The sequence below is a fragment of the Podarcis vaucheri genome (assembly GCF_965113315.1).
Source record: "Podarcis vaucheri genome assembly, chromosome: 13".
In the NCBI taxonomy this organism is placed as follows: Eukaryota; Metazoa; Chordata; class Lepidosauria; order Squamata; family Lacertidae; genus Podarcis; species Podarcis vaucheri.
Genome location: NC_138751.1, coordinates 23,871,548 through 23,892,608, shown reverse-complemented (window position 1 = coordinate 23,892,608; position 21,061 = coordinate 23,871,548). Strand labels below are relative to the sequence as shown.

Here is a 21,061-nt window from a genome sequence, read left to right as displayed (position 1 = left end):
TACGAGACTACCACTCTTAACCACTACACCACACTGGCTCTCGACAATATCCCAAAAGATTATTTTTTTCTTATATGCGATGTTTGCAGCAAGAATTCTGGTGGCTAAGTATTGGAAAGGGAATCAGTTATCCACTAGGGGAGAATGGTTATGTAAGCTTTCAGAATACTTAGAGTTAGCCAAACTGACAGATATAATAAGACAAAAACCAAAAAGTGTAGTGAAAAAGGAATAGGAGTGCCTAAACGAATGCCTTAAAAGACAAGGTTTGAGGACAGAAATCTGGCTGAGTCTGGAATAACCTTCTGAAGTGAAAGGATAAGAAAGAGGGATATATATTTAGATGCTAGGATCGAGATGATAAGGAAAACAGGAATATACAATGAGAGGTAAAGGAGGTGCTGCGGGATTGGTGGAAGTCAACGTTTGTTTTCCTTTTTAGTGTTTATACTATTAATTTGTAAGATTTGGATTTGTTTTTCATATGTTTTTTGTGTTTTGTATTTTTTTGGTTTTTTTGCTTGTTGTTGTGTGGAAAATACTAATAAAATTTACTCCTTTTCTTTTTTCTAAAGATTCCTGGTGGTAAAAAACGCAAACCCGACCATGTTAGTAGTGTCTACATTTTTATGAGTAAACACATAGGAAGGAAGTCAGGTGAAGTGAAATTCTCTCATTAGGAATGTACTAATAGATGGAACCTCATTCTGGACCCAGAAGGGCATTTGGAGAAGCAGACAATATGTGGGTGTTTAAGAAGATAGAAACAAGATAGACAACCCTCTTGAGATAGTATATTCCTGGTTCAAGTCCACTCATGGGAATGTGAAGAGAGATATTTTCCTAAGAAATTATGCTCAAATTCTCCTGAAATCCCTTCAACACCATAATTTCTATTAACAAAGCAACAGATTAATGAGATGGATATATTATTTCATTTCTTTTTTCTGACGAGTTGCTCTCTGCTGTTAAGCTCGGGCCTGAGTACAATAACATAACATTTAGGGGAAAAGATACAACCCAATAATCCAGCACTGGATGACAAGATGGAGAAGATCTCCACAGCCACCATGTACTTTCCTTTGCTGCTCAGGTAGGTTGGAATAAAGGATAACCATACACTGCAAAACACCAACATGCTGAAAGTGATAAATTTGGTTTCATTGAAACTGTCTGGCAACTTCCTGGCAAGAAAAGCCACAATGAAACTGACAATGGCTAAGAAACCCATATAGCCCAGGACACAGTAAAACATGGAAACAGAACCCTCATTACATTCTAGTATGATTTCACCCTTCACTGAATGCATATCTCTGCCTGGGAATGGAGGAGCAGAACTTAACCAAAGAGTACAAATGGCAGCCTGAATAAAAGAGCAGGAGAGAAAAATAGAATTAGTCAGTCTTCTCCCCACCCATTTCCTCATCCTGGATCCTGGTTTTGTTCCCATAAATGCCACAACCACAGTGATGGTCTTTGCCAACACAGAAGAAAGGGCCACAGAGAAGACAATGCCAAAAGTGGTTTGACGTAGAAGGCAGGTTGCCTTTCCAGGTTGTCCAATGAAGAGCAAAGAACAGAGGAAGCAAAGGAGGAGGGAGATGAGGAGGATGTAGGTGAGGGTCCGGTTGTTGGCTTTCACTATGGGAGTGTCCTTGTACTTCATAAAAATTCCAAGTACTACAATTGTGACAAAAGAGAAAATAATAGCCAAGCTAGTTAAGGCGATTGCTAAATCTTCTCTGTAAGAGAGGTAGCTTATAATTTTGGGAATGCACTGAGTTTGGTCTTTGTTGGGATACTGATCTTCAGGACAATTCACACAAGCATCCATGTCTGAAAAAAAGGAAGAACAGTTTAAGTATTTCTAAGGTTAGTCCAACATCTATACCTTTACACACACACATACACACACACATTAAATGTTTGCATACGTTGACAATTGTTGTACACATGTGTGTTGGGAAACTTCATGTGTGCACCTGGCACCATCATTCCCATTTACCGGCCTCCTAGACAGGAGGGGGATCTTTTGTGAGAGATGTCATGGAACAGTGTCTGATAAATGGTTGTATAACTCGAGAACGTAGCTCCCAACTAGGCTAAATTAAAACATTCATTTGTTGTAAGAAAACAGAGAAATTACAGACATAAATCACAACACAGTTATTGGGTATGTGGTAGCATTATACCTTAGCATATTCTTACTTCTGAACTAAGGCGATACAATCCCCATTAACAAGGGGAGAATGAAAAGGAGTGAAATAACTCTTTTCTCCAAAGTAAATCCTTATCCTGGGCTCAGGATTGGGCATGCAGTGGTTTGAATATTATGGGAAAGCTCTGACTAAAACAGGGATGCACAAAGAAAACCGATCTACCTTCCAGGCTAGTGGTCTGAAATCCAGCCCTAAATCCTTTGGAACCTAGATATACATTGGAGCTGATACCACCATTTTTTATCTTAAAACATGCATTACCTCCACAGAAAATGGACATATGAGAAAAAAGGGGTAATATTGACCCACAACCTTGTCCCTGAAATGTGTTTAAACAATTCTGAAGCTCTTCTACTAAGTTGATTTGTTCCGTGCTGCATCTTGGATACATAAAATCATGTTGACTAATTGCTGCTCTTCTCCTATTGCTGAGTCTATGTTGCATTAAGAGAAGGGTGTGCAGAACAGGTTAGAAAGGGGAAGAGGGAATACTCCTTCACAGTTTGCCAAGACTTCTACCACAAATGAACCAGGTGCTAATCTGTCATAGACATGACCTCACACTAACTTCTGTTTAAAGGATTTATTTATAAAAAAATAGTAAGAATGGACCCTTTTGTTTCCTTGAACTTGTTTCATATATTATCCGATCAATTTCACTATCAATCTGTTACACACACACGTTAAAATGATTTTTGAAGTTCTTAATGTGAACCAAAGTCATAGATATTCAATGGATGCACATTCAATAATAATAGTAATCATCACCAGCACCATTACCACCTTTATGGAAATTCCTTGATATCATTATTTCTCCTACCCTTCTGGTGAGAGATCATCCCTTCTGGGCATGGAGCACAATCATAGCAGCAAAATTTCTTCCCCTCTTTCTTTTTTCTGCTATAGCCTGGGTAACAGTTCTCATTGCAAACAGAAAGCGGCAGCACCTGTTCACCCCAGCCAGATGGGCGGGGTATAAATAATAAATTATTATAAATTATTATTATTATTATTATTATTATTATTATTATTATTATATGCATGAAATACTATTAGTGGTGATGTGTTTTGAGAACATCCTGAGGATGTGGACAACATGTTTGGATCAGCCAGGAAACCACTTACAATGTAACCCATTGTTCCTCATGGCTTATAAATACTATCAGAGAAGGGACAGCCGGCTGGGCTAGGGAGGTAATTAAAGCCTCCTTCTGAGAGGCGATTGTTCCGTGTTAAGAAGCCCTCCCTGAATTAGGTTTGTTGTTGTTTTTTAGTTTTGCACTGTGGCGTGAGTCAGTTGGCTCTTGTAACTAAGCACTTATAGATGTTTCTTACCTGGTTAAAGCCTTGATTCCACACAATTTGATCATCATTAATAGCTAACTGTTTGCCTTGAGGTGCCTGAGGTTCCAGCCTGCCAACTTTCACTCGAACCACAGAGCCATTGGGGAACATCAGCCAGTTTGTAATATCAAAACTTGTAACTAATTCGCCATTTTCATCAAAAGACACAGTATCTCCTTCACTGTTGTTGAATGCAATCCTCCTTAGAATGTGATGGACCTAAAATGAAAAGAATGTGGACAAAGAGACAGCAAAGTCTTGAAATCATTTCCAAAGACTTGTCAAACACATTTTTGAATAGTTTATTTGATGACATATTTCTATCTGTCTATCACAACCACCACCTTTCTCCTTTTTCCCTGACAGAGCTCCATAAACATGAGTAGCAATGAATTAAAACAATGAATAAATCACTGTTTCAAATGGGGTTGGAAAGAATTATCAAAATAGATTGACAAAAAGAAAAATGAAAAGAACTTACCTTTACTTCTGCATCATAATCTTAACTGTATTGTTCTTTAAGAGGCCATTACCTGCCATGGTTGCACATTCTGAAGTTTCAGACACCCTCTGAAGCTTCGATGTTGGGAACTGATTTTATTTAAAGCATGTGCCACAGCATAGACAGCATTGTAGACATTGTAGCTGTGACCAGTCATCTTCCCTTCAAACAAAATTCCAGAAAGGCTCTCCAGTTTCTCTTCTCCAGTGCACACTTTCTTTCTCTCTCCTAGTCCATTGTACACTTTTAATGAACAGCTGAATGCCTGTTCCCAGAAGTCCTGGACAAAACCATCTCCATTAACCCAGGAAGGTCTAATAGTCTGAATAAACTTTTGGAATCCTTGGGGCTGTTTTGAGTGAGCTGTGAATGATATGGCACCATGGAAGGTTTGTATATCCCATATCTTCTGAACAGACAGTGATGCAAAATCCCAGTGGGATGTAATAATCCATACTTTACACAGAGGTGGAAGTGACAAGAAAGGTGCTAGAAACAGTAATACTCTCAAAATCTGAAAAGATGGTGGTTCTCCATATACAAATAATGCATTCACTTTTTTGTCACTGATGATTACATAATTTTCCCAGCGCTTTAACATCAAGTCAATCAACTCATCAAAATATGCCCGTTTTGGTATTCTATCTATGAAGGCAGAACAGATGCCATTCTGAGAAAGCATTGGTACCATGGTCTGTAAAAACTGGTCCCCTTTGTCATCAGCCACAGCCAAGAGCCCAACCCATGTCCATCTGAAATGCTGAAGTAACAGAACAACTCCCATGTGCTGATGAGCTTCATTTGGAACCATCTGGTATAAAAATGGGAAATGCATTCTGATACTTTTTACAGGCAAAAATGATCCATAAGTGAGCTGAAATAAAATATATAATACCTTTTCAGGATAGATTTCAAAAGAATGGTAAATAATTGAATCAAAGTGTTTCATGTTGCTCTGCTTATAGTCTAATATCCTGTGTGATGAAGGAAATTTAGAATTAAAGCATCCACGGCACGTGGCTGTCCTACCTTTACCTGAAGACAAGAACTTTAATAATTGTCTCATTTTGGGGACTATATTCTGTGAGTTTTGCAATATGATAACAATACTGACTTTAGAATGCTTTAGTTTTGTCACACCTCCAAAATGTGGAACCTAGGTGGCATGAGATTTTCCATGTAACTAGGGATCTCCAATTTTTTTTCAAAGAGGGCCAGATTTGATGACGTATACTTGTGAGAGGGCCAACCAAAGTTGTAGAGCATTTTATAGGATTTTACCACGGCAAATAAACTGTCACAAAGGCCGGATTAAACCAAGCGGTGGGTCGGATTAGGCCCCCAGGATGGACTTTGGACATGCCTGCATGTAATAGTTGTTTTGAAATAAACTATAGATAAATTTGAGTTCATATGGGATCAGATAACAGACACATTGTTTTATAGCCCCCTCCTATAATAATACTTTGTCCACATGCAACAAACACCATATTTTCTTGTCTAACCAACACCTAGCTGGAAGAAACCTCTGTTCCATCCAACACCCCTCTCCAAGCATGGGAAATTGGGGGTTTAAATTGCTCTGGCCACTATCACTCCCTGTTTTCTGTCATCTGCCTATTAGTACTTCCCTGTTTCATCTATGTTATTGGTGAGAATGTGCTAAATAATTGCTAAATAAAATATCGCAAGAAGTTTTCTCATCTGTTTTACAGAAATCAAGACAATGCGCACAGTTGTGGAATCTCCATACTCTCATACATACAACTTACCTGTGGAATTTTGTGGATTGCAGAAATAATGGCTACGTTGGCAGAGATCTCAGAGATACATCCTCCAATGAGAGCTATCAGCTGGCTCTGGTGGTGGCACTTGAAGTTGGGGACAAACCTCTGTTGTGTGGAAAGCAGGTTCAGTGTGGCCTTATAAGTCATTCCTGCAGTGTAGTAGCTATTGAGGATGTGGAACCCCAGGGAAACATTTGATAAAATGTTGAGATTCTCATTTATCTCTTTTACAGCAAATGTGAAAGCCATGATATGCTGGTAGTTCTTAGGCACTGAACTGCAATTAGAGTTACAGGCTCTTTAATCAAATAACAACAACAACAACAATAATAATAATTTGTTGAATTTATAATAATCATTTATTGGCATCATTTCAAAAGTTAAATGTAGCAAAAAAAAAATGCTAATTCTGGTAGGAACCAGAATTAGTCAGAATAGACCATTGACTTAATGAGCAAAACTAATATAGGACTTTTTCATTTTAATGAGTCTGCTTTGAGTAGAACTCAGTAAATACTAACTACTCAGGAGAAGTGGAAGTCTACAGTATAATGAAATGAAGGGGGGCAAAAATTTGGGGACAATCTCATTGTTGATCAAACTGCCCCCTCCACTTATTTTTAGGAGCAGAATAGGAGTATTTTTGCCTTCTCCATACACATTTATTTCATTTCCTGCATTTATTATTGAAAATCTGTTTAGCAGCAGGTTAAATCAAACATTAAATATACATAATAATAAGTAAGCAACAGATCAAGCAACTGATCTGGATAATTTATGATATCAGGGGCCAAATATATTTTAATTCAGTTGCAGTGCGTATACCCAAAGAAAGAAGAGAAGAAGAGGAGGAGTTTGGATTTGATATCCCACCTTTCACTCCCTTTAAGGAGTCTCAAAGCAGCTAACATTCTCCTTTCCCTTCCTCCCCCACAACAAACACTCTGTGAGGTGAGTGGGGCTGAGAGACATCAAAGAAGTGTGACTAGCCCAAGGTCACCCAGCAGCTGCATGTGGAGGAGTGGAGACATGAACCCGGTTCCCCAGATTACGAGACTACTGCTCTTAACCACTACACCACACTGGCTCTCAAGTGAAATGAGAAAGTGAAATGAGAAACGATCCTGCAGGTGAAAAGTACAAAGGAGAGCCTACAAGAATGAACTCACCTATATTTAAAATATCACCTATACTGACCCAGTTTCTTATGACTGAGGGCCAATTCCAAAATAATATTTTACAAACCATGTACCTGTACAATAATTTGTGTGCACACTTTTAAATTCAAAAAGTATGTGCAAGACCATATTGTATTTCCAACCACAAATATCAAAAACATACTCTCAATAGAGATTCAGATCCTTCACTAATTCTGAGTTTATCATTGTACAAGACGGGAATAGACTGGGCAAGCTACGCTCATACCAAAAACTCAATAATTTTACTTAAGCACAGTTTTACTTAATGATGCATTCTGAGTCACTATGGACTAAACATATTACAGGAAGAGAGAGAGAGAGAAAGGGAAAGAGAGAGAGAAGATGATGCTTTACATGGGTTCATTAATCAAGATCTTTGCAGGCTGTTCCATGAAAGAAAGGTTATTATAGAGGAATAAGACCTGAGAAACAATCCCTCCAATGAGGAGGTCTCCTGGTTGATAAAATCCATGAGGAATCAGGAGACGATCATCAAACATGGTGCAATTAATCAGGTTTGTCATGCATACACTTTGGCACAGGAGTACAAGTAGCAACATCACCATCACCCAGATCCTGTTGAAAATGTTTTCCATCCCAGCATAGATCTCTGTGTTTCCAACTATTGGATTTCTATCAATACTATTTATTGTGCAGCACAATGTGTTAGTATTGTAAATTTTGTTACAGCCTCCCTTGAATGGTAATGATTCTGTTGGTACACACAGTTTTATAGCTGAAATTCTTAGATTAGCTCTGCACGAGTAACCTGGTAGCAAAGTTAATAATTGCTCCCTTTTCACATGCCTAATTGAAGAGGTCCAGTTTTTCACAGGAAGAAATGGACAAGTGGAAAATCATCAGCCGATAAAAAAGGGATGAGAAGCAGAGATACTCTAGAATACATTTCTTGAATTTTATTCTAAAAAAGTATAGTTGAATCAGCTGCTGGGATTATAGGTTGACATATGAAGTGGAAACAGTCACATAAAAGATTAGCAAAGCTCTTCCTTTGCTAGGATTCAGTTGTGAACCATATGAAGATTATATAGCCTTTTAAGATGCTGATTGTTGATCTTGTTATTGGCCTCTGAAAGTCTATTCGGTCAGAGGATGCAAAACAGTAATTTGCACAATGATGGGATGATGATCACTTCCCCAGAGTGCTATTGGCATTTGAAGTTACACAATATACCACAAAACTGCAAGGAATAGCCTCCTCCTAATCCTACAACTATTTTTCCTTATATTTTAGGGAGATTTAGAAATACATGGCACATGGCTTTATTGGTGCAGGTTGCTTCTGCCCAGAACTAAGTTCACACACTAGCCACTCAGATTTGGTATAAGTGTGTTTAATGCAGAGTTATTGCCTGGCAAATCTGAGGGTGAGTGTTTTCATGTAAAACAGTATATTATATATTGTTTTGTTTTGTTTATTAAATGTGTATATCACCCTTCATACATAGATCTCAAGGTGGTTCACAACATAAAATTTAAGATCAAAAACACAAAATAAATAATAAAAACAAGAAAAAGAACTAAAAAAAAATCAATAACCTCCTCCAGTTCCTTTAGCAGAACAATTGCAATTATTGTCTGTCAAAGTTATTGATATTAATATTATTTTGTCATTGAAAAAAAGAATTCATTCATGCAGTAATAACAGTGTGCAAGATACAGCAGACAAAATCTCAGCCCCATGGAGCTTACAGCATATAAATTGACTGAGTATATGTATCTAGGAGCAAGGAACAGAGTAAGCAACTGGAGTTCTGGGCCCATTGCAAACTTGTTTTCATGGTCTGTGTAACTCCATGGTGGGAATGACAGTGGCCCTACTACGTTTTCGGGCAAAGTTCATTTCCAGCTACAACGGTAGCTAATGTGGAACACCTACCCACCTTGCTAGTTATTAGATGCACCCCGTAATTCCTTTTAAGGAGCACTGAGAGGAGAAGTGCTGGGATCAACCACATCAGCACCATTTTCATTCTCCACGATGCCATACCTTTCAAGATACCTCAGATGAAAATAGGGACATTTCTCACTCCCACCAACTGATATTCTCCGAGCTCCATTTTTGTTTTCCCGCCACAGAGCAGTTCCTATCAGAAGAAGGGTGAGGGCCGCCACCACTGCATCAACAGGACACAGCACACATGCCCTCAACCATATCAATAAATACTTTTTAAAATGGGGCAAGATTAGACGCAGACACACAAAGCATTTTTTAAAAGCAAGATTCCTTGTGGCCCACTCTGCTCCCTCTTTCTTCCTGCCCAGGGTGGCCCTTTCCTCTGCCTGCCCTTCAGAGCCAGTGCATCATATGGGTTTGGGCCTTGATGGTGGCAGCCTCTCCTCCTCCTCACCCACTCTCCAGCAGCCACTACAAACTGCCCAAGGGAGGAAGCCAGCAGCTGCGGCCATGGAGAGGCCATGGAAAGGCTACAGGATGCTCCCTCACCTCCGCTGCCACTTGAGACAAGCACTGCCTCATCCTCCTTCCTGAGCTCAGCAGTGGCAGCACTGGTGGAGGAAATTGGGACATTCCAGGTTCAAATCAGAAGCCGGGGTGGCTTTCTTAATTCCAGGACTATGCCTGGAAAATCTGGACACTTGGAGGGTATGCAATGCCTCTTGGCTCTGATTTAGCACCACAGTGGGATACTTCACAGGGACAGAACCTAAAAATAATGTAGAAAATCATATAGTGCCTACAAGCCATTACTTTTAAAATAAAAAAGCTGTGGTGGTTGAACTGGCTCTCGTCTCCTTCCCCTGCAACAGTCTGTAAGGCCCATGTTTCCCATCAGAGTTTATGGTGCAGAATTTCACAGCTTATCAACACTAGTGGGAACTGTGCCCACCCCCTAGTGCCGGTGTGCTGGTAATGTCTTCACATTACTAAGAATAGAAGAAGGCAGACAGAAGGAGTAGACCACCAACCCTTTATCATAATCGGGTATCTCTTATTCTCTGCCTGAATCAATATAGGGAGTACTTTGAGGTGGGCTGTGGCCAAGAATTTCTTCAGACATTTTTGACTAAGGAAGCACTTGTACTGGAATTACAGATATCCCTAACATAAGCATTTCCAAAGGACTACATATATCAGCAGAAAGAAATGTATTTCTTCTTCTTTTTATTTTCTTCTTATTATTAATTGATCCCGGTTGTTCAGCTCAGGCCTGAGCAGAATGATGTAGCATTTAGGGAAGAAGATGCAGCCCAGTAACCCAGCACTTGAGGACAAGATGGAAAAGACCTCTACAGCCACCATATATTTCCCTTTGGTGCTTAGATAGGTTGGAACAAAGGATAACCAAACAGTGCAAAACACCAACATGCTGAAAGTGATGAACTTGGCTTCATTGAAACTGTCAGGCAACTTCCTAGCCAGGAAAGCCACAACAAAGCTGACAATGGCAAGTGAGCCCATGTAGCCCAAGACACAGTAAAACATGAAAGCAGAACCATCATTACATTCCACTATGATTTCCCTAGCCAATGAGTACATGTCCAAATCTGGGAAAGGAGGAGAGGTACTTAACCAAAGAGTACAAATGCCAAATTGAATCAAGGAAGAGGAAAGGACAATAGAATCTGCCATTCTTTTCCCCACCCATCTCCTCATTCCAGATCCTGGTTTGGTTGCCATGAAAGCCAGAACCACAGTGATGGTCTTTGCCAACACAGAAGAAAGGGCCACAGAGAATATGATACCAAAGGCTGTTTGTCGGAGAAGGCAGATGAGCTTTCCAGGATGTCCAATGAAGAGCAAGGAGCAGAGGAAGCAAAGGAGGAGGGAGATGAGGAGGATATAGGTGAGGGTTCGGTTGTTGGCTTTGACTATGGGAGTATCCTTGTACTTCATAAAAATTCCAAGTACTAAACTTGTGATCAAGCAGAAAGAAATTGCCAATATAGTTAAGATGATCCCTAAATCTTCTTTGTAAGAGAGGTAGTTCACATCCTTTGGAATGCATTTAGTTTGTTCCTTGTTAGGACACTGTTCTTCTGGACAATTGACACAGGCATCGGCATCTTTAAAAAAGGAAGATATAGTTAACAGCTGTGAGGTACTTTCTATTTCTACATTTATATGGCTGCTGAAAACTTGACTTATGCAGGCAAATAAAAATACATATTTCCACAATAGCTCTAGCTACTTCAGCTAGCCAACTAGCCAACAGGATGAGGTGGTAGCATAGCTGGAGACAGAGGGTAGGAAACAATCTTGCTGCCAGGAGCCAGACACCAGCTTTATAGGTGGGATCAGAGGGAATCCACCCCTTGACACACACCTAATGGAGCACACATTCAGCAGAACTGACGACAAGGGATTTCCATGAGTGAGCTTGCTCTGTCTCATCTTTAAAAGCTCTGTACAAGGGGCATTTCAACTCTTGGAGGATCTTCATAGCTTCTGTTTGGTTATGAACAACTTTCCTTGCTCATGCATCTTAAAAACTTGACCTATTTACCCTTTGCAGGCTGCTAAACCTATTTGGTTGAATAAATATAGCTTTGTTAATTTCAAGTAAGAGTAGCTGTCATTGCATTTTGGGGCAGGGGTAATATAGGTTGGAAGTTGTTAACTGGGCATGTTCAAGAGGGGCACATTTCCTTCTGCTTTTGATGATGGGATGGCTGGCAAACCAGCCAAAACCTTTCTATAATTTCAAGGAACATATAATCTAAACAAGTAAATAAAAAGATGATGCATTACAGAACTTCCTTGATATTTCTGTTCATTATTTCTCCTACCCTTCTGGTGAGAGATCATCCCTTCTGGACATGGAGCACAATCATAGCAGCAAAATTTCTCCCCCTCTTTCTTTTTTCTGCTATAACCTGGGTAGCAGTTCTCATTGCAAATGGAAAGTGGCAGCACCTGTTCATATGCATTAAATACTATTAGTGATGTGTTTTGAGAACAGCAGGTCTGCAAAATATCTGAGGATTTGGACAACATGTTTGTATCAGTCAGGATAACCACTTGCACTGTGACCCGTTGCTCCTCGTGGCTTATAAATACTTGCAGAGAAGGGACAGCTGGGTGGGCTAGGGAAGTAATTAATGCCTCCTTTTGAGAGGCAAAGGTTCCACCTTATGAAGCCCTCCATGAATTAGGAAAATCTAAGTAGTTACCAGCCAGTGGCCAATCTCCCCTTCTTGGGCAAGGTTCTTGAGTGGGTAGTTGTGGACCAGATCCAGGCAATCTGGGAGGAAACTGATTTTCTAGATCCATTTCATTTGGGGTTTAGGCCCAGTTTTGGCACAAAAACTGCTCACTGGGGCAACATGGTTTGGGCATATTACATTGATCCTGGTCTGCCTGCACTGCCTGCCAATTTGTTTCCAGGGCCAATTCAAAGTGCTAGTTTTGACCTTAAATGACTCAAGACCTCAAGGACAATATCTTCCTATATGAACTGACCCAGACCCTGCAATCATCATCTGATGCACTTCATTTGCTCCCTCCACAAGAGGTCCAGAGGGCAGCAACACAAGAATGGGCCTCTTTTGCTGTAGTTCCCCAGATCCCTCAATGTTCCAAGCTAACTGGGACAGCCATTGCTTCTGATTCCAATCCTGAATGCCCCAATTTTGCTCCCTGCACTGGCCGCACCAGAGCAAGGGACCAAAAAGGCGAGTACTCTTTTGGTTCTGCACTGTGACGTGAGTCAGTTGGCTCTTACTTGTAACCAAGCACTTATAGATGTTTCTCACCTGGTTAAAACTTTGATGCCACACAATTTGATCATCATTGATAGCTAACTGTTTGCCTTGAGGTGCCTGAGGTTCCAGCCTGCCAACTTTCACTCGAACCACAGAGCCATTGGGGAACATCAGCCAGTTTGTAATATCAAAACTTGTAACTAATTCACCATTTTCATCAAAAGACACAGTATCTCCTTCACTGTTGTTGAATGCAATCCTCCTTAGAATGTGATGAACCTAAAATGAAAAGAATGTGAACAAAGAGACAGCAAAGTCTTGAAACCATTTCCAAGAAATAATATATAATGAATTGAAAAGGATGTTTAAATTAACATTTGTAAAAAACCTAGAAGCTTTCCTTTTGGGAATTAAAGGGACAGAACTACCCAAACTGTACAGAAATGTATTCATGTATGCTACTACAGTGGCAAGAATGTTACTTGCTCCAAAACAGAAAGAAGTAGAAGTCCCAGCAAAGGAAGAATGAACAAAAACTTATGCAATATGCAGAAATGGCAAAATTTACTGGAAAAATAGGAAATCAAGATAACAAACTTTTTATAAAAGGATGGAAATGGTTTATTGAATATTTACAGACAAATTGTAAGCAGAAAAGAACATTGGCAGGATTATCGTAATAACCTGCTGTTTCATAAGAATATATATTTAAAGTAGAAGAATAAATGAACAAATTAAGTTAATTTGGATATGTAGAAGTTAATAAAAATAAATTTAAGGAACCACAGAAAGTGGGGGAAGGAAGTCAAGTCTGAAATGTTAAAATGACTGCAAAATTATTGAAATGTTTAAACCTGAAAATCATAAATAAAAATAATTAAAAAAAAACATTTCCAAGAACTACACAAAGAGTTGTCAAACTCTTTTTGGGATAATGTATTTGATGGCATATTTCTATCTACCATCATTATCATAATCTTTTTTTTTTTAAAAAAATGATATTTATTACTTTTTCAACATTTCCAACACAACACTACAAACAAAAAAGAAAAGAGAAAAAACAGTACAAATACAATACAAAAACGCTACATGGACTAACAAAACAAAGCAAAAAAACCCAACACAATTTAAAAACACCTCAAACATTTTCAATATCTTATATTTCATTCACTTATTTCCAACGACCTCCTCACACCTCACTTTTTGTATTCCACTTCTATTAATTGTTTCAGCAATTCCTTTCCATCTTGCTCTGTTTTCTATCCTATAATTATCTTAACACATTCTTGCCTTATTTTTCCTTTAATTTTCTATTAATCTATTTATACTTAATTCCTTATGACATTTCTACTAAAGCCATATAACTTCATTCCATCATTTTTCTAACATTCCTTAATTTTACAATATTTCTATAGATAGTCTTTAAACTTTTTCCAATCTTCTTCCACCGACTCTTCTCCCTGGTCTCGGATCTTGCCAGTCATTTCCGCCAATTCCATATAGTCCATCAACTTTGTATGCCATTGTCCAACACTTCAGTGCTTTCAAGAAGCAACCATTCTCTCAACCAGCAAAAAGCAGATGGTTCACAACGAAATTTAAAGGTCTGACAGGGCAGGTCCACCTCCTTCTTTAGCATCCATCAATATCTTAAGTTTTACTCGAGGCTTCCTGCCCTGCCAAACAACTCCAAAAACATCCCTCTGCCACCCCCTGAAACAATCCATCCCATCCCATCCAAAGCTTGCAATGTTTGAAACAAAAGCAACATCCCCAGCAACACAGCAGCCCTCATCCCCACCACAGTAACTCGGCCCAACAGTAACAATTTCTGATTTGTCCATATTTCCAAATCCACCTTTACAAAAGGCTTTCCAAGACTTTAGCTTGCAGCCTCCTTGCTTCAGTTTATCTACAAAAGGGGGAGGCGGACTTCCTGTATTGAACCTCCCCGTTTCGATGCCAGATTAAACATTTAAAAATCCAATTCTTCCCAATTCAGCTCTACTCAAGGGTAATTACTTTAGAGTCAAATTGTCCACAGGAAAAAGTCAGTGCTCTCTGACAACAGCTATGCAGCTTCGCTCCGTGGAAGAAGCAGACGATTCGAAGCACCGCGCCACTCACCCCACATCGCTCTGGATCCCTGAAACCGGGTTTCCCCGTGAGTAGGGGAGGCGCAAAAGGTGCCTGCTGAATCCTACGTTCACAGGCTTCTCACGCCTGTGATTTTTACTGGTCTCCGCCTTCGCCGTGGCAGTACAGACCCAAATTCCCACGGGGCAAATTCCTCCCAATCAGAGGAACTCCGCCATTGCCGAAGGCACCAACCCGGAAGATTATTATCATAATCTTTCACCTTTTCCCCTGACAGGGCTCTATAAACATGAGTAGCGATGAATTAAAATAATGAATAGATCACTACTTCACATTGGGGTTAGAAGGAATTATCCAAATAGATTGACAAAAAGAAAAATGAGGAGAACTTACCTTTACTTCTGCATCATAATCTTAACTATTGTTCTTTAAGCTGCAATTACCTGCCATGGTTGCACATCCTGAAGTTTCAGACTCCCTCTGACGCTCCGATGTTGGGAACTGATTTTATTTAAAGCATGTGCCACAGCATAGACAGCATTGTAGACATTGTAGCTGTGACCAGTCATCTTCCCTTCAAACAAAATTCCAGAAAGGCTCTCCAGTTTCTCTTCTCCAGTGCACACTTTCTTTCTCTCTTCTAGTGCGTTGTACACTTTTAATGAACAGCTGAATGCCTGTTCCCAGAAGTCCTGGACAAAACCATCTCCTTTAACCCAGGAAGGTTTAATCATCTGAATAAACTTTTGGAATCCTTGGGGCTGTTTTGAGTGAACTGTGAATGATATGGCACCATGGAAGGTTTGTATATCCCATATCTTCTGAACAGACAGTGATGCAAAATCCCAGTGGGATGTAATAATCCATACTTTACACAGAGGTGGAAGTGACAAGAAAGGTGCTAGAAACAGTAATACTCTCAAAATCTGAAAAGACGGTGGTTCTCCATATACAAATAATGCATTTGCTTTTTTGTCACTGACGATTACATAACTTACCCAGTGCTTTATCATCAAGTCAATCAACTCATCAAAATATGCCCGTTTTGGTATTCTATCTATGAAGGCAGAACAGATGCCATTCTGAGAAAGCATTGGTACCATGGTCTGTAGAAACTGGTCCCCTTTGTCATCAGCCACAGCCAAGAGCCCAACCCATGTCCATCTGAAATGCTGAAGTAACAGAACAACTCCCATGTGCTGATGAGCTTCATTTGGAACCATCTGGTATAAAAATGGGAATTGCATTCTGATATTTTTTACAGGCAAAAATGATCCATAAGTAAGCTGAAATAAAATATATCATCCATCTTTATTACAAAGCAATACATAATTCAGACAGCCTACCACCAGGTTAAACAAGCATTTTGTTCAGACTCAAAGATAGGGATGATTGGTTCTTGCAACTACCGATAAAAACTTCACCACTGCTAATGTTCTAGTGTTTGTCGGGTCTTCCAATAGTAACTTGACATAGTGAACCTCTGGTTTTCCCAGGAAAGGTACCAGCAAGGGTAATATCTGTTCAGCCCTGGCTTGCTTGTATTTCGCACAGTGCAGCAAAATATGTTTTATAGAATTGATGTCTTGAGCACACGAGCAAAGTCTGTCCTGGTAGTGAACTGCTCTCAACCTGCCATCCAACACTGCAGAAGGAAAGATGTTTAGTATGGCTTTGGTGAATAACCTTCGCTAATTTGGTACTGCCAGGTTTTTAATGTAAGGTGTTAACTTTAAGACATGCCCATATTGTATTCCTACTGCCAACGGACTACAGACTCTGTGTGATCAGGATTTCAAGTCACTGTGTGTATTATCCCATAATGACCGCTCCCCACTTAAAATGGGGGGCACCCTTTGCGTGGACGCGTGCAGCCCCTAGATCTGGAGCGGCTCCAACAGCATAGGCTTGGCTTTGCCTTCCCTCAGGTGTGATACCTGGAGGTCTCCACCTACCTCAGTGAGTTGTCCAATCCCACCTGGGGGAAGCGTTGCCAAGGAGACCAGGCCAGGTAGGGGAGGGATTACCTGCCCACACAATAGAGGGAGGATCTTACCTAGGAATCCTCTATCCCATAATCTTTGCTTTAATGTCTTTAGGGCACCTTCACAACCCAGGTAATAGAGTTTGGGGTGTGTGTGTGAAAGACCAATAGAGGTGGCTTTTTTGCCATGGTTTTCTGCCAATTGCTGACAAACTCCTCACTGGTCAGGTGTTGATACAGACCCTTCCCTAGATCAAACACTACAATCCTGAGCCAATGTTTTAGGGCAGCCCACCATGCTTTAGTTGAAATTGGGCATTCACTAGCTTCTAACAGAAGTATGGAGTTTTAGACACAGTTACCAAACTTAAAACCATGGAGAGACCTGGTCTGAACAAAGACATTGGATTCTTATCTCATTATACATGATTAAGCCATTTCTCACCTTCTCACCCCTTGCCCTTTCCTGTAAGACCTATTACAGCCGTTAAGAGTCGTCAACAGGCTCATCTCAGCTACCTGCCAATCTCCCATTCCCACCACCCTTCTGAGTAATACCCCTCCCCACCTTCTCAGTATATAGAAGGATCTGGCAACTTCTGTTTCAGTGTATCTGAAGAAGTGTGCATGCACATGAAAGCTCATACCAAGAACTAACTTAGTTGGTCTTTAAGGTGCTACTGGAAGGAATTTTTTTATTTTTATTTAGTTTTATCAATCACACCTCCAAAATGTAGAACCTAGTTGGTATGAGATTTTCATGTAACAGTTATATTGAAATAAACTGTAGATAAATTTGAGTTCATATGATGTCAAATAACAGACACATTGTTTTATAGCCCCCTCCTCAGTTTGTTGCATTGAGGAATTTGTCCATATGCAAAAAACACCATATTTTTTGTCTAACCAACACTAGCTGGAAGGAAACCTCTGTTCCATCCAACACCCCTCTCCAAGCATGACAAATTGGGGGTTTAAGTTGCTCTGGCTACTATCACTCCCTGTTTTCTGTCATCTGCCTATTAGTGCTTCCCAGTTTCATCTAAGCTATTCAAGAGAATGTGCTAAAGAATTGCTAAATAAAATATCACAAGAAGTCATCTGTTTTACAGAAATCAAGGCAATGCGCAAAGTTGTTGAATCCCTATACTCTCATGCATACAACTTACCTGTGGAATTTTGTGGATTGCAGAAATAATGGCTACGTTGGCAGAGATCTCAGAGATACATCCTCCAATGAGAGCTATCAGCTTGCTCAGGTGGTGACACTTGAAGTTGGTGACAAACCTCTGTTGTGTGGAAAGCAGGTTCAGTGTGGCCTTATAAGTCATTCCTGCAGTGTAGTAGCTATTGAGGATGTGGAACCCCAGGGAAACATTTGATAAAATGTTGAGATTCTCATTTATCTCTTTTACAGCAAATGCGAAAGCCATGATATGCTGGTAGTTCTTAGGCACTGAACTGCAATTAGAGTTACAGGCTCTTTAATCAAATAACAACAACAATAACAATTTGTTGAATTTATAATATTCATTTATTGACATCATTTCAAAAGTTAAATGTAGTATAAAACTGCCGAGGAGGAACCAAAATTAGTCAGAATAGACCCACTGAATTAATGGGCACAACTCAGATAGGACTTTTTTCATTTTAATGAGTCTACTTTGAGTAGAACTCAGTAAGTACTAACTACTCAGGAGAAGTGGTAGTCTAAAGGGAGCAAAAGTTTGGAGACAATCTAATTGTTGATCAAATTGCTCTCTCCACTTCTTCTTAGAAGCAGAATAGGAGTATCTTTTGCCTTCTCCATACACATTTATTTCATTTAGTACATTTATTATTGAAAATCTATTTAGCAGCAGATTAAATCAAACATTAAATCTACATAATAACAAGTAAGTCAGGCAACTGATCTGGATCATTTATGATATCAGGGGTCAGATATATTTTAATTCAGTTGCAGTGTATATACTCAAAAGAAGTGAAATGAGAAAAGATATTGCATGTGGAAAGTACAAAGGAGAGCCTACAAGCTTCCATGAATTCATCTATATTTTAAATATAATCTATACAGACCCAGCATAGGGCCAACTCCAAAATAATATTTTTAAAAGCATGTCCCTGTACAATAATGTGTGTGCACACTTTCAAATTCAAATAGTATGTGCAAGACCAGATTGTATTTCCAAACACAAATAACACAAACATATTCTCAACAGAGATATAGATCATTCTGAGCTTATCCTTGTATAAAATGGGAATAGCCTTGGCAAGATACACTCACACTAAAAGCTAAATGATTTTACTTTAGCACAATTTTTCTTAATGTTGCATTCTGAGTCACTATGGGCTCAGGAAGAGCCTATATTACAGGCAGAGAGATAAATAAAGGGGCAGAGGAGAGAAAGAGAGAGAGAGAGAGAAAAGATGATGCTTTACATGGGTTCATTAATCAAGATCTTTGCAGGCTGTTCCATGAAAGAAAGGTTATTATAGAGGAATAAGACCTGAGAAACAATCCCTCCAATGAGGAGGTCTCCTGGTTGATAAAATCCATGAGGAATCAGGAGACGATCATCAAACATGGTGCAATTAATCAGGTTTGTCATGCATACACTTTGGCACAGGAGTACAAGTAGCAACATCACCATCACCCAGATCCTGTTGAAAATGTTTTCCATCCCAGCATAGATCTCTGTGTTTCCAACTATTGGATTTCTATCAATACTATTTATTGTGCAGCACAATGTGTTAGTATTGTAAATTTTGTTACAGCCTCCCTTGAATGGTAATGATTCTGTTGGTACACACAGTTTTATAGCTGAAATTCTTAGATTAGCTCTGCACGAGTAACCTGGTAGCAAAGTTAATAATTGCTCCCTTTTCACATGCCTAATTAAAGAGGTCCAGTTTTTCACAGGAAGAAATGGACAAGTGGAAAATCATCAGCCGACAAAAAAGGGATGAGAAGCAGAGATACTCTAGAATACATTTCTTGAATTTTATTCTAAAAAAGTATAGTTGAATCAGCTGCTGGGGTTATAGGTTGACATATGAAGTGGAAACAGTCACACAAAAGATTAGCAAAGCTCTTCCTGTGCTAGGATTCAGTTGTGAACCATATGAAGATTATATAGCCTTTTAAGATGCTGATTGTTGATCTTGTTATTGGCCTCTGAAAATCTATTCTGTCAGAGGATGCAAAACAGTAATTTGAACAATGATGGGATGATGATCACTTCCCCAGAGTGCTACTGGCATTTGAAGTTGTGATTCAAAGACCTGCCACCTGCTTGGGGATAAGAAAGACACATGGACACAGTATATTAGGTTAATGGGCTAAAAAAGGCCACACCTTTATTGATTACAGCATGTGAGAGGTATTGGCTTAGGCACTGGATAAAACAACAGAGTGTGACTCCACCCTCTCGGGGGGGGGGGGTGAGTCTAACAAGGGTTAATCACCAGTGGGAGCAACCTGTTGATGCAAATATAACTGAAAGCTCCTCCTGATGTCACCTGGGGTTGTGCCATGGCCCTAGCCACCAGCAAGGGCATCAGACAGGATCCACGACCACTGGATTCCTTTACCGGAATAACCATAAAGTGGAGGGGGAGGCAATGACCACACCCAGCCCTCCAATACACAAACATATTCCAATGCCTAACCGCCAATACCTAAAAGTTGTGACAATTTGCTACGAGGTAGGCAAAAAACTAAGTGGCCGGTGCCAATTTGCCAGTCGGATAAAAATTCCTACCAGGCCCCTTGGGCAACCAAGGTGACCAACCACAAGTCCGTAGCAATGTCAAGAACCAAGCAATGAACTAAAGGGAGGGTGGGTGGGTGATCTGACAAAAACCAGCAGCAGAATGAAAAGGAAGTGCTGCTGCGGCCGCATTTGAGCAGCTAAACCCCACCCCAAGCCTCCACCTGATTGCTTGGCTACCTGGGGGCGTGGTGCAGGAGACAGGCCAGCTGGGGAGGGGCTGGAACGCCCCCTGCCAACGTGGGAAATGGCTCCTGCTCATAACTCCTCCCCTCTGTAAGGAGGAGAGGCTTTACATCATATACCACAAAACTGCAAGGAAGTGCCTCCTCCCAATTCTACAACTATTTTTCTTTATCTTTTAGGGAGATTTAGAAATACATGGCACATGGCCTTATTGGAGTAGGATGCTTCTGCTTAGAATTGAGTTCACACAACAGCCATTCAGATTTGGTATAAGTGTGTTTCAATAGT

General features: G+C 39.9%; 1 protein-coding gene across 1 annotated transcript; it reads right to left on the bottom strand.

Annotated features, from left to right (window-relative positions):
• Window positions 1-934: 934 nt before the first annotated feature.
• Window positions 935-19,402, bottom strand: LOC309517456 (vomeronasal type-2 receptor 26-like; the record flags this gene model as incomplete). Its single annotated transcript, XM_082196689.1, has 9 exons — window positions 935-1,836; window positions 3,040-3,166; window positions 3,555-3,782; window positions 4,097-4,939; window positions 5,838-5,957; window positions 12,788-13,015; window positions 15,277-16,056; window positions 17,987-18,278; window positions 19,257-19,402. The coding sequence occupies 9 exons, from the start codon at window positions 19,400-19,402 to the stop codon at window positions 935-937; spliced, it is 3,666 nt and encodes a 1,221-aa protein (XP_082052815.1).
• Window positions 19,403-21,061: the final 1,659 nt, after the last annotated feature.